This window comes from Drosophila bipectinata, chromosome 4 (genome assembly GCF_030179905.1).
Source record: "Drosophila bipectinata strain 14024-0381.07 chromosome 4, DbipHiC1v2, whole genome shotgun sequence".
Lineage (NCBI taxonomy): Eukaryota > Metazoa > Arthropoda > Insecta > Diptera > Drosophilidae > Drosophila > Drosophila bipectinata.
In genome coordinates this window covers 11,736,971-11,751,744 of record NC_091740.1, presented here as the reverse complement: position 1 = coordinate 11,751,744, position 14,774 = coordinate 11,736,971, and the positions used below count along the sequence as shown (strand labels likewise).

At 36.5% G+C, this 14,774-nt stretch overlaps 1 protein-coding gene across 3 annotated transcripts in view; it reads left to right on the top strand.

The window, feature by feature from the left end:
* Positions 1–14,774, top strand: part of LOC108125669 (uncharacterized) — a 212,699-nt gene that overhangs the window by 145,990 nt on the left and 51,935 nt on the right. For all 3 annotated transcript variants that reach the window (XM_043213346.1, XM_070282358.1, XM_070282359.1), the window contains one exon: positions 3,260–3,748. In XM_043213346.1, the coding sequence (XP_043069281.1) occupies positions 3,260–3,748 (489 nt within the window). The remainder of the gene's footprint in view (positions 1–3,259; positions 3,749–14,774) is intronic.

Here is a 14,774-nt window from a genome sequence, read left to right as displayed (position 1 = left end):
CGACTTCAACAGCGCCTATTTGAATGGAGATATTGAGGAAGAACTTCACATCAGCGTCCCACCTGAATTCCAAGAAATCTGGACAGCTAAAGACAAAAAAATGTATGAACCTGAAAAAGTGGGTAAGCTAAAAAAGACTTTATATGGCCTAAAACAGAGTGGACGCCAGTGGTACAAAAAGCTCGATAGTAATCTCAAAGAACTTAACCTTAAGTCACTCGCTTAACGGGATCCTGATCGTACCGCTTTATGTAGATGACCTCATAATTGCGACCAATAACACCCAAATGCTTTTACAATTGAAGCGCAAATTGTCCAACAAGTTCCAGATGAAAGATTTGGGTAAACTATCGTATTGCTTGGGCATCGAGTTTAAACAAAACACAGACAAAACAGAGTTTACTATGGGTCAGCCAAAATATAACGCAGATATTCTCAAACGGTTCAATATGGAGAATTGTAAGACCGTAAAAACACCAATCTACACGAATGAGAAATTGTCAACTGAAATTTGTCCGAAAACCGAAAGCGAGAAAGAAGATGCTTCCAACGTGCCGTATCAGAGTTTAGTAGGAGCCCTAATGTGGGTGGCAGTATCAACGCGCTTTGATGTTGCGTTTGCAGTGAGTGCACTGAGTCAATACAATACAAACCTTGGAAAACAAAATTGGATTGCTGCACTCAGAACTATTTCCTGGCTTACAAACGAAGTGGCAAAGACCTTGTAGGTTACGCCGATGCTGACTGGGCCGCCAACATTGATGATCGCAGATCTTTTATAGGTTTTGCTTCTAAGTTCGCAGGTGAAGTAATATCCTGGGAATGTCGAAAGCAACGGACGGTTGCATTGTCAGGCACAGACGCAGAGGACATGGCTCTGACTCCTCAATGGAAGCTGTTTACCTTAGAAGCTTTCTACAAGAAGTTTTGGGCCAACCTGCAAGACACTCCTGGGTATACGTCCAGTCGATCAACGCCTTACCAATTGAGGAGAAGTAATGGAAAGCAATTGGCACGTTATAAATCTACATTCACATATCGCATACGGAACTATCGATAGCAAAAGTTATTGCCTTCTACCATTACTAACGCCAACGAATGTGTAAAACCTAATCTCTGTTCAATTATCCAAAATAAAACTATTATTCAGTACTCAAGTTAAATTCCAACAGTGTGTCAATAACCCTGTCGTCTTCAATCCTTTTGTTGATGTTTTCCCTGTAATTTCTTTTTTGATCCTGTTGGTGCCATAATGCTGTCCCCGTCTTATTTTACCATCACAGAGACCGTGGTTTTTTTTAGATTTTTTGCCTTCGAAGTTTTTGCGCAGTTATTCCTCGATTTTACTAACACAACTTGAGTCGTCTTTTTGTGATTGTGTAGGTAGTCTGGGCTAATAGCGGCCAATCTTTTTATATTCAAATAAAAAGAAATAATAATATTTATAGAACAGGTAGGCTGGGATGAAGATATTGCTACAATTGATACAATTCTTAATTAAGAAGACCAGTTTAAATTCCATTTACTGCACGTCAAGGCGTACCTCTTAAGATGGTATCAGACACTAGCTTCGGATGTAGAATGTAAGTATTCGGAAATTACATTTGGATATATTCCACCTATATTCCACACCTCACGGGCGGTGCTTGGGAACGCATGGTGCGTTTAACCACTAACTATACAGCATATAGACAACCCATTTCATACAGAAAAATGGACATAAAAATTACTTGCGATAGGCCCCAGAGCGAGATCTTACTCTCTTTCTTACGCTCATCTTTCGTTCATTTTTCCGACATAAGTATATAAAAGAAAGGAAATTATAAAGGAAATTATTAATTTAACGAAATTATTAAATTAAATTATAATTTCCTTTCCTTTATATATATATATATATATAACAAATTCGGCGGAAACTTTTTTAAAGAACCAAAATATTGAAGAAGTTTATTGAATTAACGACATAGATCTCACAATAGACCAAATTAATAACTAGTGCCAAAACAAAAAAGGTAATAAAATCAATCATCTTTTTTCGTGTCTTCACACTCCCTTAAAAATCATTCCATCGTTAGGGTAGGCATGCACAAGCCTCTTGCAGAACAACAAAATCTTAAAAGCAATCGGCGTTTTAAGTGACTCCGACTGAAATATACCCTGACACTATCTCAGTATATTGATTTTTAATCATTCGTAAAAATATGAGAATATGAGCGTAAGAAAGAGAGTAAGATCTCGCTCTGGGGCCTGTCGCAAGGAATTTTGGCGTCCATTTTTGTTGTATGAAATGGGTTGTCTATATGCTGTATAGTTAGTGGTATAACGAAGTCAACGTTCACTAGGTATCTGAGGGTTCGATTCTAGAAAAGATGGATCCGGGAATATATACCCAAAAAATAGTGGGTAGCCTACCCAAAAAGCTTGAGCCAAACTTAACTTTACTTTCAGAAGTCAATCTAGTCCTTGTTTATGTGAGGGGCCGTTGGGCCGCCGCTCAGCTGAACTTAAGAGCGCATCCGCGCTGAAGAGCGCAACCGCGCTGAAGAGCTTATCCGCGCTCAAAAGCGCATCCGCGCTCGCCCCTCTATGCACTCTCCCTCTCTCGTCGGCCGTCATCAATTGTCCGTTTATTCTTCTAAGTTAAGTTGTCAATCTCTTGTAAGCAGCGGAATAAAGCTGAACGCGTTTTTGAATTCAACCACGACGCCCCCGACTTCTTTCTTTTTTTCATCACTTCTGGAATCTTTTGCGGCAGCAACGCTCCCCTACAACAATCCTTGTCATGGATCAGACGAGCAAACCAAATGGAAGAACTACGAGGTGGGAAATGTCACGAGGAGAATGATGAACCCGTAAAGTAACGATATAATTTAAATTTTGTCTTAAGTCAGTATTATGTTATTTCCCAACACTAAAAAGGGAAATATTTATAGAAAAGTTTTCAAGCGCCATTGTTAAATGTGAAGAGCGGCAAACCACAAGGGTAAGCAAAAGTATTTTGAATTTTAATTTATATTTTACATTTCAATAAAAATTTCGAAGTTTCGTGTACAAAATCAGTTTGATTTACGTAAAAGGTTCAAGGCACCTGGGAGTGTATTTACAATAAGTGTTAAAGATAGTCATAAAGATGTCATAATCTGGTTTTCAACAGGTTGTAAAATTAATGTCGACCATTTCTTAAGTATATAAAATTGTTGGGTGTTCGATATACATACATATGTATATAAATTATATAATTTTTTGTATTTATTTATAGATCAATGATGTTATTAAATACGATTCGAAACCGGAGGATGTTCAAATTACCACAGAAATTTTGACGGAAAGGTATAACTTCTTTGAAAATTTACGCAACAATGAAAATGAAAAAATGCAGTGTGGCGTAGCACCGTCAGAATTAAGTGTAGAAAAAATGTCACCATTATACGTTGTTGCGGAAAACTTGAACCAAAAGCCTCCTTTATTATATAAAGATAGCATTTTAGAAGAAACTCAAACCACTTCAACAATTTTGAATAAATTTCGAGAAATGTTTGAAAAAAAAAGCAATTCCTCAATGGAGACATTAAAACCAAAGCCACTAAAATGCTTTACTCCCCCACCTGAAAATGTTAGCTTTTACAATTCAAAATATTCAGATGAAGACAATGGTAGTGACGATGATACAGGAATAAGTGACGAAGAAGAAAACAATTTTGTCAACGATTCCGAAAAGTCTCAATATAAGGATCAAGCTCTTCAAGATGTAAGTTTTTTGTATAATTTATCTATATGGCCAAAAAAACACATATGTATTAAATTGAATTATAATTATAATTAAATAATTAAAAAGAATTATATTTGCATAAATTATCTATATGGCAAAAAAAACACAGACGTTTTAAAATTATTTAAATAGTTCGACATTATAATTTGAACAACTTATATTTTATAGATATTTAAAAAATGTGCGTACTTTACTTATATAAATAAATACACACAACAATGAAAAAAAACCTCTTGACAAGGTAAAATACCGATCCACAGTGGACGATTTGGCAATTCTAGGTTAACCGAACATTTGGTTCTTTTCGATGAGCATGGCATATTATGGATATTATATTATAGATTCACGGGGCGGATATTATAGAAATAGTACCACTTCCGATGAATGATGTCAGAAAAAGCCTTAGAAGCCCAAAACATAGATTTAAGATTCGCTTAAGATTCGGATCTTTTGCATTTATGGTTAGTATCGTCAGATCCACTAATTACTAGCTTTTCCAAAAGTTCGACCAATAACTCCAGCAAAGCAGTTTCCTTTGAGATTTAAGTCCAAAATCTTTTTCTGGACTACAATGCTCAAAAAGAAAATTCGGATTCTGAGTCAGAAAAAAAATGTAGATTCAGAGTAGGACAATAAAAAATGGTGTATTTTGTAAATTTTGTAAAAAATTTTACTTAATTAAAGTTATTAAATGTTATCAGAGACTGTAATCATTATGAGTTTTATTTTAAAAATCACAAAATAATCATTATTTTCTGAGCAAAAAAATAAAAATCAGAAAAAATCATTATTTTATAATCGAAAAATAAAAATCAAAATATAATCATTATTTTTGATTTTTATTTTTTTTTGCTCAAAAATATTACTCAATTCATGATTTTGCGCTGCGTATTAGATTTTCTTGATATTTGACTTCATATTACCTTAGACCACATATACAGGTACCATTAGTACCATGATTTGGTCTTCCATACCATTCAACATTTGAAAAAACTGAATATGAAGATTTTTTACATTAAAAGATACTAGATCCTAAAGCTTCAGATATTTATTTTTCAATTAAAATAGCATATTCGGCAACGATTTGCTTTGAGGAGTACACATTTGGACAATTTCCATGTTAAAAACAAGTCTCTTTAAAAGCTCGGTTCAGAAAATACTTAAAATTTTTGTAGATGGCCATGACTTTTTTCAAAAAATGATATTCCAAGTTTCTAATTATTTAAAATAAAAAGCTTAAATAACTATAACAAATTTAATAAAATGTTTTTGGACTTTTCCTTTAATCCAAAATTAAAATATGGTATGCTCTAATAATTACAATAAAAACTAAAAAAAACTTCCATATAAAAATTTGTTTCTATGATTTATAGAAACTTTAGATTCAATTTTCTTAACTTTTAGTGGTCCGGAAACTGTTAAAGAAGAAATCATGGTACTAAATGGTACCTGTATATGTGGTCTAAGGAAATATGAAGTCAAATATCAAGAAAATCTAATACGCAGCGCGAAATCATGAATTGAGTGATATTTTTGAGCAAAAAAAAATAAAAATCAAAAATAATGATTATATTTTGATTTTGATTTTTCGATCATAAAATAATGATTATTTTGTGATTTTTATTTTTCGATTATAGAATAATGTTTATTTTGTGATATTTATTTTTTCGCTCAGAGAATAATCCTTATATTGTAATTATTAAAATTAAATTCATAACAATAATCATTATTTACGGTCCCTGAATTTTATTTCTTATTGGGTTAACATTACATAAAAATTTCAAACATATAAAAATTATTATTTTTAATGATATTTTACATCTGACGCTAAGTTACCCAAATCGGCCACTGTGCGATATGTAGTTGGCAACGACCTGAATTTATTTATACATATACGCTCAATTAATAAATGTATACATTTTAAAATAATAAATATGTATATAATGCATGATGTAAATATAAGTAAATATAATACTTAATCTGTGAGCCAAAAAATATAAAATCATGATTAATTGTTATTTTGTATTATTTTTTTCTTTAAAAAGAAAAATAAGACCTAATAAATGTTCACTATTTGTGATTAAAAAAATGGGGAATAATCATATTTTTTGGTTTGAAACTTTTATCAATATTTGCGCTCGCTGTGTTGAATAAATCTTAAAAAGTTTTTCCTTGGCATACTTCAAGAGCTTAGTAATGACCACACACATATGCAAAGTACAGTCTCAGTGCTGAGGCGACTGTGTGGCATGCCTGACCGGGAGATAACTACGCAAATCCTATCAACACACATACATAAATTAATACCGACTACTGCGCTGTCACCGTAACTGGCCGCGTAGTTGCGCAGACTTTAATATTAATCCATAAATCATTCGAATAAAAAACCAAGCATAAACCAAGCATTTCGTCGGGTCAGGCAGTAGACAACAATATCCCAGTCGGAGTGAAGAGCCTGAGGAAGATTTTAATCCCAGGAATATTCACGACATAGCTTTTGGAGAAAGATCTTTGGCTTTGTTAGCACAGGACCGACAAGGCCTAATGTGTCATAAGCTGCGCCGATGCGCCCTGGCAAAGCTGAACAGATCTGGATCTGCGAGTTATTTACTCTGCTCGAAGACCCGAGTTGCGCCTTTAAAAACGGTTACCGTTTCGAAGCTTAAGTTATTGGGAGCCGAATGATTGGCTCGACTTATGTCCAAAAAAGCGCAGTTGAAGGTCTACGTTGGGAATAATTTTTGTTGGAGCGATTCGGCTGTGGCTCAGTCATTTAAGAAAAACCTCCTCGCTCTAATATTCGCTCCATCGAGTTTTGCCTATTCAGAAGCTTATAGACCAATGCACCAATGTACTCTTAGACGTTGTTCTCTAATGTCCGTTTCCAGCACTGCTGCGCATATTTGCTTACGTGTAAAACCTTTTTGTACGTGTACCTAGCGTCGTCAAGTCTAAAAACCAACTGTTATTGCGACTAGTGCAGCGTGTGAGCTTTTGGGAGGACATAAATACGCTTCAAAATGGAAAGGAGATATCGTTATCGAGTATACTTGTCTCTTCCTCTCCGTTCTTGGATAAGTTTTGTCTGTTGCATGTAAATGGTCGACTAAAAACTTCGCCGAAGATTGATATTCAGCATCCAATTATACTGCCTACAGGTAAAGACATACAATACATAGAACTCTTTCCATGTATGTGTCGAAAAAAATGTGTGCCTTTGTATGTATGTGTCACTGCTCGCGCGAAGGCGTATAAAGGTTTTGCCTTCCAAATTTCAATTTCTCATAGTTTCTGTTTGCAATGCGCCGATGTGGTAGATGAAAAATAGTACTTCTGATCGTTGTCTGCATAGAGTAGTTGCTTTCTTTACAACTATCCCATACTCAAATCCTTCTTATGACTTCGAACTTTTTCTATTTTTTTAATTATCTTTAAGCTCTAACTTAAATAAATAATATAAAATTAATTATAAAACTAAAATTCACTTTTTAAAAATTGAAACAACCTCCACTTATAGAATCGAACCCAGAACCCCAAGCATACGGAGCACGCGTTTTCCATCTAGGGTACCCTCCAAGTTAATTTAAAGATACTTCAAGTTGGTATTTATGTAAAAGCGAGAATCAATGGCAAAATCAGAGCTACAGAGTAAAGATAGTAGAAGATATTTCTGATCTCTTTGCTCACACACCGAGAGCAGTGTGTGAAACGTTCGATGTGAACGTTTCAAACTTTCATCGTTCCAACGATGTTATGTTCTTAAAATAGAATTCTTTCTTTTCCTCTCTCATCTGCCGGCCGTTTGTCAAAAACCCGCTCTCAAATGTGAGAAAAAGTACGCTCGTTCCAGCGGGTTCCAGGGGTGGAACTATTCTTTTTGGAACCATTCCAAAAAGTAATACATTTTTGCTGAAGGTGTGCTTTGCTTTGGGGTCGAATGTCGTTATTATTATGTTGTTAAGCATGCGTTATTTGGTAATAGCATATATTTTATTATTTAATATTTAATTATTTTAAATGTACTTCCTAAATATTTATTTGCCATTGGAATAGCTTAAATCAAACCAAAACGATTTAAGTTTTGGGAGCGGAAGTGGGCGTGGCAAAATTGTGACACAAACTGAATAGACACGGCTACCATACGAGTCCAAGTTCCAAATAGGATAGTTCCAACTTTTATAGTCTTCGAATTCCACACGTTCCAAATTTTTACCATTTTTTTTGGTATATGGCAGTGGTCGGCACTTCAATACATTGATATGATTTTACCGCATTAGTGTTAGTAACGAATAGCAGAAAGTAGGCTGTGAGCATGACGTTTCACACATTTATACTGTGTGTGTGTGTGCCAGAGCTCGGGCAGAGAAATTTCCTATGCCCCCGAGATAGGCCCGTGCCGACCTCTGGTATTTGGTATTCTTACTGGGAAATGGTATATTTATATTCATAGGTATATCTCTTCTAAAAATCGGTCGATTTGAATGAGATTTGTTTTTCAGATATATTAAATAATTTGGCATCAAAAGTTTTCCAAAAAACATTTCTGTACTGGCACTACAGAAATTCGCATTTTCTGTGAATTTTAAAACAAACTTGACCTGCATGGGCATTGAAGAAGTCTCCAAGCCACATCCTATTCCTCTCTCTCTTACCATCTTCTGAGATCTTACCATTTTCTTCTCTCTTCTGAGATCCGCGTGTTCATACGGACAGACAGACAGGCGGACAGACGGACATGACTATATCGACATAGCTGCTGATCAAGAGTATTTATACTTTGTGGGGTCGCAGATGATTCTTTTTCTTTTCCTATGTTTATGCGATGGAAATCACGATTTCTAGAAAATGCTCTGTTTCTACGCGAACTAATCTCTCAGTTTTAAAGCTTTCGACTTGAAGCTTTGCACACACCCTTCTTTCTTTTGCACGCAGTATATAAGTCGGAACGATCGCAAATGGTATTTGGTAAAAATACAAAGTTTGGTTTTTTTACGATCGAAGCTTGGGATTTATTTTGGTTTTGTCGTGTAATAAATTGGTTATATTATGATATTCCAACAAGGATCGGCCAACTATGTCAGATTTTTGCGATATATATCCGGTTTCAACTGCAGGGGTATATTAACTTCGGCTCTGCCCGAAGTTATCTTTCCTTTCTTGTTTATTAATTTCTTTTATTCACGGCGTTACCACCTGATTTGTACCACCAATTCATGCTTTGAAGCTGAAATCATGGTCAACTTTCGTGTGTTGCCGAACTCACGAAATGGCGTTTATGCACACAAAAATCGGCTGAAATTGTGAAATGAAAGCATGAATTCGATAACGCATAAACACAGTAAATTTTACACACATTCACACGACTTGAACGATTCACATGACCCTTGTACTCTAAAAGTACCGGGTATAAAGACTAACTGTTCTTGCATTAAAATTATTTTGTAAATTGTGAAAAAGTTCATTATAGACATGTATAGTAAGCAAACAGCAACGGAAAGCGTACTCAAAGTTAATCTTTGTCTATTTTCGTGTTTCACTCTTTCCAAAAACAAATGCGCATATTGACCAGTACTTCGTTGACGCTTTCCCAGAAAAATATTTTTTTTTTCATATGCTGGTTCGGCGTTTGCTTATCATATGGTTAGTAAAGGGTGTGGTTAGTTTTGTCAACAGGGCCAATAGCCACCTCCAGTACTACTGGGTAAATTTTGTAAAAAACAAGAACTGACGGTACGACAGTTTTAGCGGTAGAAGTGGGAGGGGAAAAATTTTGACCCAAACTATCTGCGCCGATACCATACGAGTCAAAGTACCAATTCGGATAGTTCTATCTCTGAATTTGTATTAAGAGATTGTAACACGTTCAACATTGTTGCACTTTAGTATAGTTTTACATTTGTATAAGTTAGTGAGATTATGGTGCAGTAGGGTGTGGTCGTCCCTGGCGGTTGCCGAGGGGGTTGCTTCTCCTTGCAGGTAGTATGCGATTATTGGGTCCCTGGCGGTTTCCGAGAGAGATTTCTTCTATGACAGGAATTATGGTTGCTCCGTTATCACGGCCCTTGAGGCGCGGTGACCAATTCAATAAAATAATTTTACTATTGAACGGCTGTGCCGGAGTATGGGACAAATGCCTTCTTTGTTGAATGAAGCGCAAGTACAAACTGAAACTTAAAGCTAACAAAAATGTGTTTCATAGCGGCCACACAAATATGTAGTGTTCGCCGGCTTTGCATGGGCATCCGGCCGGACGCTGTGTCAGCAGTTTGGCCAGAGCGAGCTCTTAAATAATCGGACATTGCCGTTGCGCGGTTACCTTAAGTTAACTACTCCCCCTTCAGGAATGAGGTCGTCCTCAGCCGACCTATTTGGGCAATCATCTCTTTTAGCTGGGCCGCGGTTGTTCGGGCCTGAGTGACTCGCCGATAGGTCAAGCCGATGGAAATCAAAGCGCAGCATATTGCTCCCGCTATGAATATAATCTAATATAATTGATGGTGGTCGATCTTCTCCCTGAATTCCTTAATGTGTTCCAGATTACGTTCACTCAATCGGTGAAGGCAAGGAAGACTGAGAATGTTACATTCCATAGTGACGTTCAGGGAAGGCGAGCTGGCCACTCCTGAAGCCCTCTTCTGGGCTGTGTCATGATTGACCAATCGGGTTTCGTTGACGATGGCACCTTCTGCATAGGTGATCAGATATGGGCCCCTTACATGGACATAGGTGCCATTATCCACACACACGCGAGCCTGGCGATCATTTATAATTACAATCCCCTCATCAACGTAAGTAATGAGGTGTAGTTCGGTTTGCTGGGTCTCGCAATGCGCCATGCCTCTAGCGTGGAGCTCTTGAGCGCATGATCTTTTTCGCGCCAGCTGGCATTGCATTTGTTAATTGGAATTCCCCAAATTTAATTTTTTCAATGTCTTCCGCGTCCGGCGTTCCTTCCATTACTTTCAACGCGGTCCCTAGGAAGACTAAGCTTCTAGCTACCCTGTGATGGATGGTCAACGAGTCGAGCAGGTCGCGTAGATGGGCGACATCAACAAACAAGAGTTTCTGCATGTAATACTGAGGGAACATGTTGGTTAGGGTGTCCCAAAAAATCATACATTTTTTTTTAATGCATACCCTTTAAATTTGTTTATTGGGTAGGATAACGATAACCCGTGCCGACTTGATTACTATGGTCGACACGTGCGAAAGTTAATTATTATGTACTGGCTTTATGGAGCTTTCTAACGGTGCATCGCATGGCATGATCAAAGACAGCCACTGAGAGCTTTAAAAAGTGTGCAGTTTCTTTTCGGCACATTCCTTAGACTTACTTGCACATCAAACACATGGTTTTTGTTCGGTCAACATGTCAGTGGAATTACGCAGTGCTAAAAAGAATATATTCTTAATAGGTGATGCAAAAAACCAATTAACGGGTTCAAAACTTTCTTCTAATAAACAAGTCTAAGCAGTTTTCTACAACATTCGTCAAATGAATTTAACTGTAAATGAAAGTGCAAATCTCAGTATTCGCAAGTGCATTATATACTTGGAAAAATTTCGTAACTTTAATAGTAGCGGCACTAGACAGGTGTCACCTAAGTATCAGAGATTCTGTATATATTCTTGAAGCTACTATTGAGGCACATGGATATAATACTGATGAGTTTCCAATAAGTAAGTCCTTAATTCAAAGAATTCGCACCATAAAACGCAAAGAGCGCGCGGAATTCATTGAAAATGATTTTCAAAACGAGATGCCAGAGTTTATAACTTCGCTATCAAGTCAGCAAGAGGTGTCCTGATTCAATCGCCATAATATTTATTTTCAATGATCATAAGGTCATTTGGAAAGAAAATAGAGGGTATGCGATTTCAATTTAAAAAAAAATCCCACCTGTTACCTTGGGACTCCCTAATGTTTCTCATTAGTTAGTTTCTTCTATTTTTTTTTCCCCCCCGGTCTTTCAGAATTTGGAAATGGCTTGTGCATCAATAAGAGCATCAGCTAGCATTCCTGTATTCATCATAAAGCTTAGAAACCCAGACGACCAAGGGGCGCTCGAGAAACGATTTGTTAGTACGTATTAAGCTATTTATAATTTATTAAGCTAGGAGGAGTTAGTAAGAAAATGTAAAATTCGATATTTTAAATTAGAGGAACAAAATACCCTAAAAGGGTCATGCAGTGGATATGTCGAACTACAATGGCTAAGGAAAAGAGGACTAAAGTTTCGAGTCCTTCTATTAGGAATTTTAAATTTTAAGCGCGTTAGTAAATGCCCGTTACATCCCCGTTATAAGGTTATGCAGAAAAACTACACCGAGCATTGTCCTACGATTTGTTAAGCTAGGTTAAGTTAAGTTAAGTTTATAAGTAAAAGTCTGCTACTGTAGGATGGCAGCTGAAGATTTGCATCCCAGTATAGACCTCTAAGTGCGAATATTCAAAAATTCTTTTGTACGGATTCTATGCGGTCCTTATGTACTCCATATTGGGGACTCCAGACATATGAACCCTACTCCAGTATCGGACGGACCAAAGAAATAAATAATGTTTTGGTTATGTATGGGTCATTAGATTCTTTTGACCACCTTTTAATAAAACCAAGGACTCCTTTAGCCTTATTAACCATTAGTGAAATATGATCCGAAAATTTAAGTTTAATGTCTAATAGGACGCCGAGATCATTAACCTAAGTTAATTTCTCTAAGGCAATCCCATTAATCGAACACGTAGCTTGCAGAGGGCAAGAACGATAAAAAGACATATGCTTGAATTTTGATTTTTTAAGTATTAGATCATTAGCTAAACACCATTTTTGAAAGTTATCAAGGTCACTCTGAAGACTGCATTGGACAGAGATTGATTTGTACTGAAGACAAAGCTTTACATCATCTGCATACATAAGAACTAGAGAGTTCGTTAAAGCAGGTGGCAAGTCGTTTATAAAAAGCGTAAATAATAACGGACCAAGATGACTTCCTTGAGGGACGCCAGATGTAGCACGGACCAGACGGGACTGTACGTTTTTAAATAAGACTCTTTGTGTCCTTCCATCTAAGTAGCTGGAGATCCACGTTAAGAGGTCTTTAGGAACACCCAGCATATTCAGTTTACTCAACAAGAGTGAGTGATTAACTGAATCAAATGCTTTGCTGAAGTCTGTGTAAATTACATCGGTTTGATATCCCTTACAAAAGCCATCTATGACAAAGGATGTCAACTCCAATAAGTTTGTGGTGGTGGAGCGACGCTTAATGCCATGCTGACAAGGAGTGATAATCAAAGAGCAAAGGTGTTGCAATTGAGGGGTAATTAATTTTTCAAATAACTTTGGAATTTCCGACAACTTAGAGATGCCTCTGTAGTTGGCAGCCTCGGACTTTTTCCCTTTTTTATGTAGGGGAGTTATGAATGATTCCTTCCACTTAAGGGGAAAAATCAAGGTTCCCAAAGATAAGTTGAAAAGTCTTAGAAGAGGTTTGCACAGAGCCCTGGCACAGTACTTTAGCACACAGCCTGGTACTCCATCGGGGCCTGGCGAATAAATGGGTTTGACCCTTAAAATATAAAATAATAAGTTGTTCTCAGAAAAAAAAGGACAAAAAATGAGATTTGCTGCTTGAATGTTATATTTGTATGACACGCCTTCTATGACATGATCGTTAAGTGTTTTACGAACGCAAATTCCTCCCATACTAGAATCGGGCCATCAACGATGGGAATGTATGTGGCTTTAGAATAGTCCGTGACGCGTGCCGATGTTGCGGCCAAAAGGAAAATCAGGTATATGGTTGTAAGCCTGTAATTTGGATGAGCTGTAAATTTTGTTGAGATTGGGTAGTCCACCCCCAAAGCGTGATTAAAATAAAAATGGTAGTAAAATCTTATGCCAAGTGGCTAGAAAAAAGTGGATGTCTGGATGTAAGTCTGGAAGTGGATGTAAGGATGTCTTTGTGGACCACCCAACCGCTTCAACGGTTTTTTCTTCACATAACGGTGAGAGTTAGTTTCCCAGTCGTCTGTTGGACTTCACTAGGACTTTTTCGCCGACCTCGAACACTCTATTAAGCGTTTTTCCTTTTCCGGAGCTTGTCCTGCGCGAGTTTTATCTTATCCTGTATTTCGTATAGTAGCTCATTCGATTGTGTCCGAACCACGTCGGCCGGCCTCTTGTCGATGACCGAATGAATAGATTTGCCGATGACCGAATGAATAGATTTGTTATTTTTGGCCGTAGCCAGTAGGATCAGCTCTACGGTATCGCTAGTGCCTTAAGGATGTAGTCTCATGTGTGAGGTTGAAAAAATCGATTTTTTTTTTCACATATTTCGATAGTATTGTTTATTAAGAATGTACTGTTAAAGTTTCAAATAAAAAATATCAAATAATGACAGAGATACAGCCCATAATCGAGAGCGCGCCTACACCGAAAAGTATGAGTTTCTCGGTAGCGTCTAAACTTTAAACGCGTTTTTCTCGGAAAGACATTTTTGTGTGCGGCGCAGGTGATTCACAAAATTCTATGGTACCGATCTAGCTGAAATTTGGATATGTTGTCCTAAAAAGTAACACCTCTGTCCCGTACTAGAATCATTTATTTTTAATGATTAGTTTTTTTTTTTATCATTAATTTAAGACAAATTTTTTAAATTAAAACAAATTTTTTTTTTTGTCTGTTCGCCATTTTGTTGTTTATTGATGAAAATATTTCATTCTAGTACGGGACAGAGCCATAAGCTTACAAAACAATAATCTATTCTAATTTTTTGTTTCGGATGACTCTAGCAGTCGAAATCACCTACGCCAGGGACCTACCTTTTTTTTTTATATGCATAATTTGGCATGCTATAAAGTGTATTAAACTACACAAGAATAAATTAAACAAAATATTTTCAAATAGTTTATAATGCCTATAAAAACATATGTGAAAATTGAAACGATCGCATTATTTTTTATTACAAAAAAAATTTCTTGAAATAACCTCTAAAAAGTAGG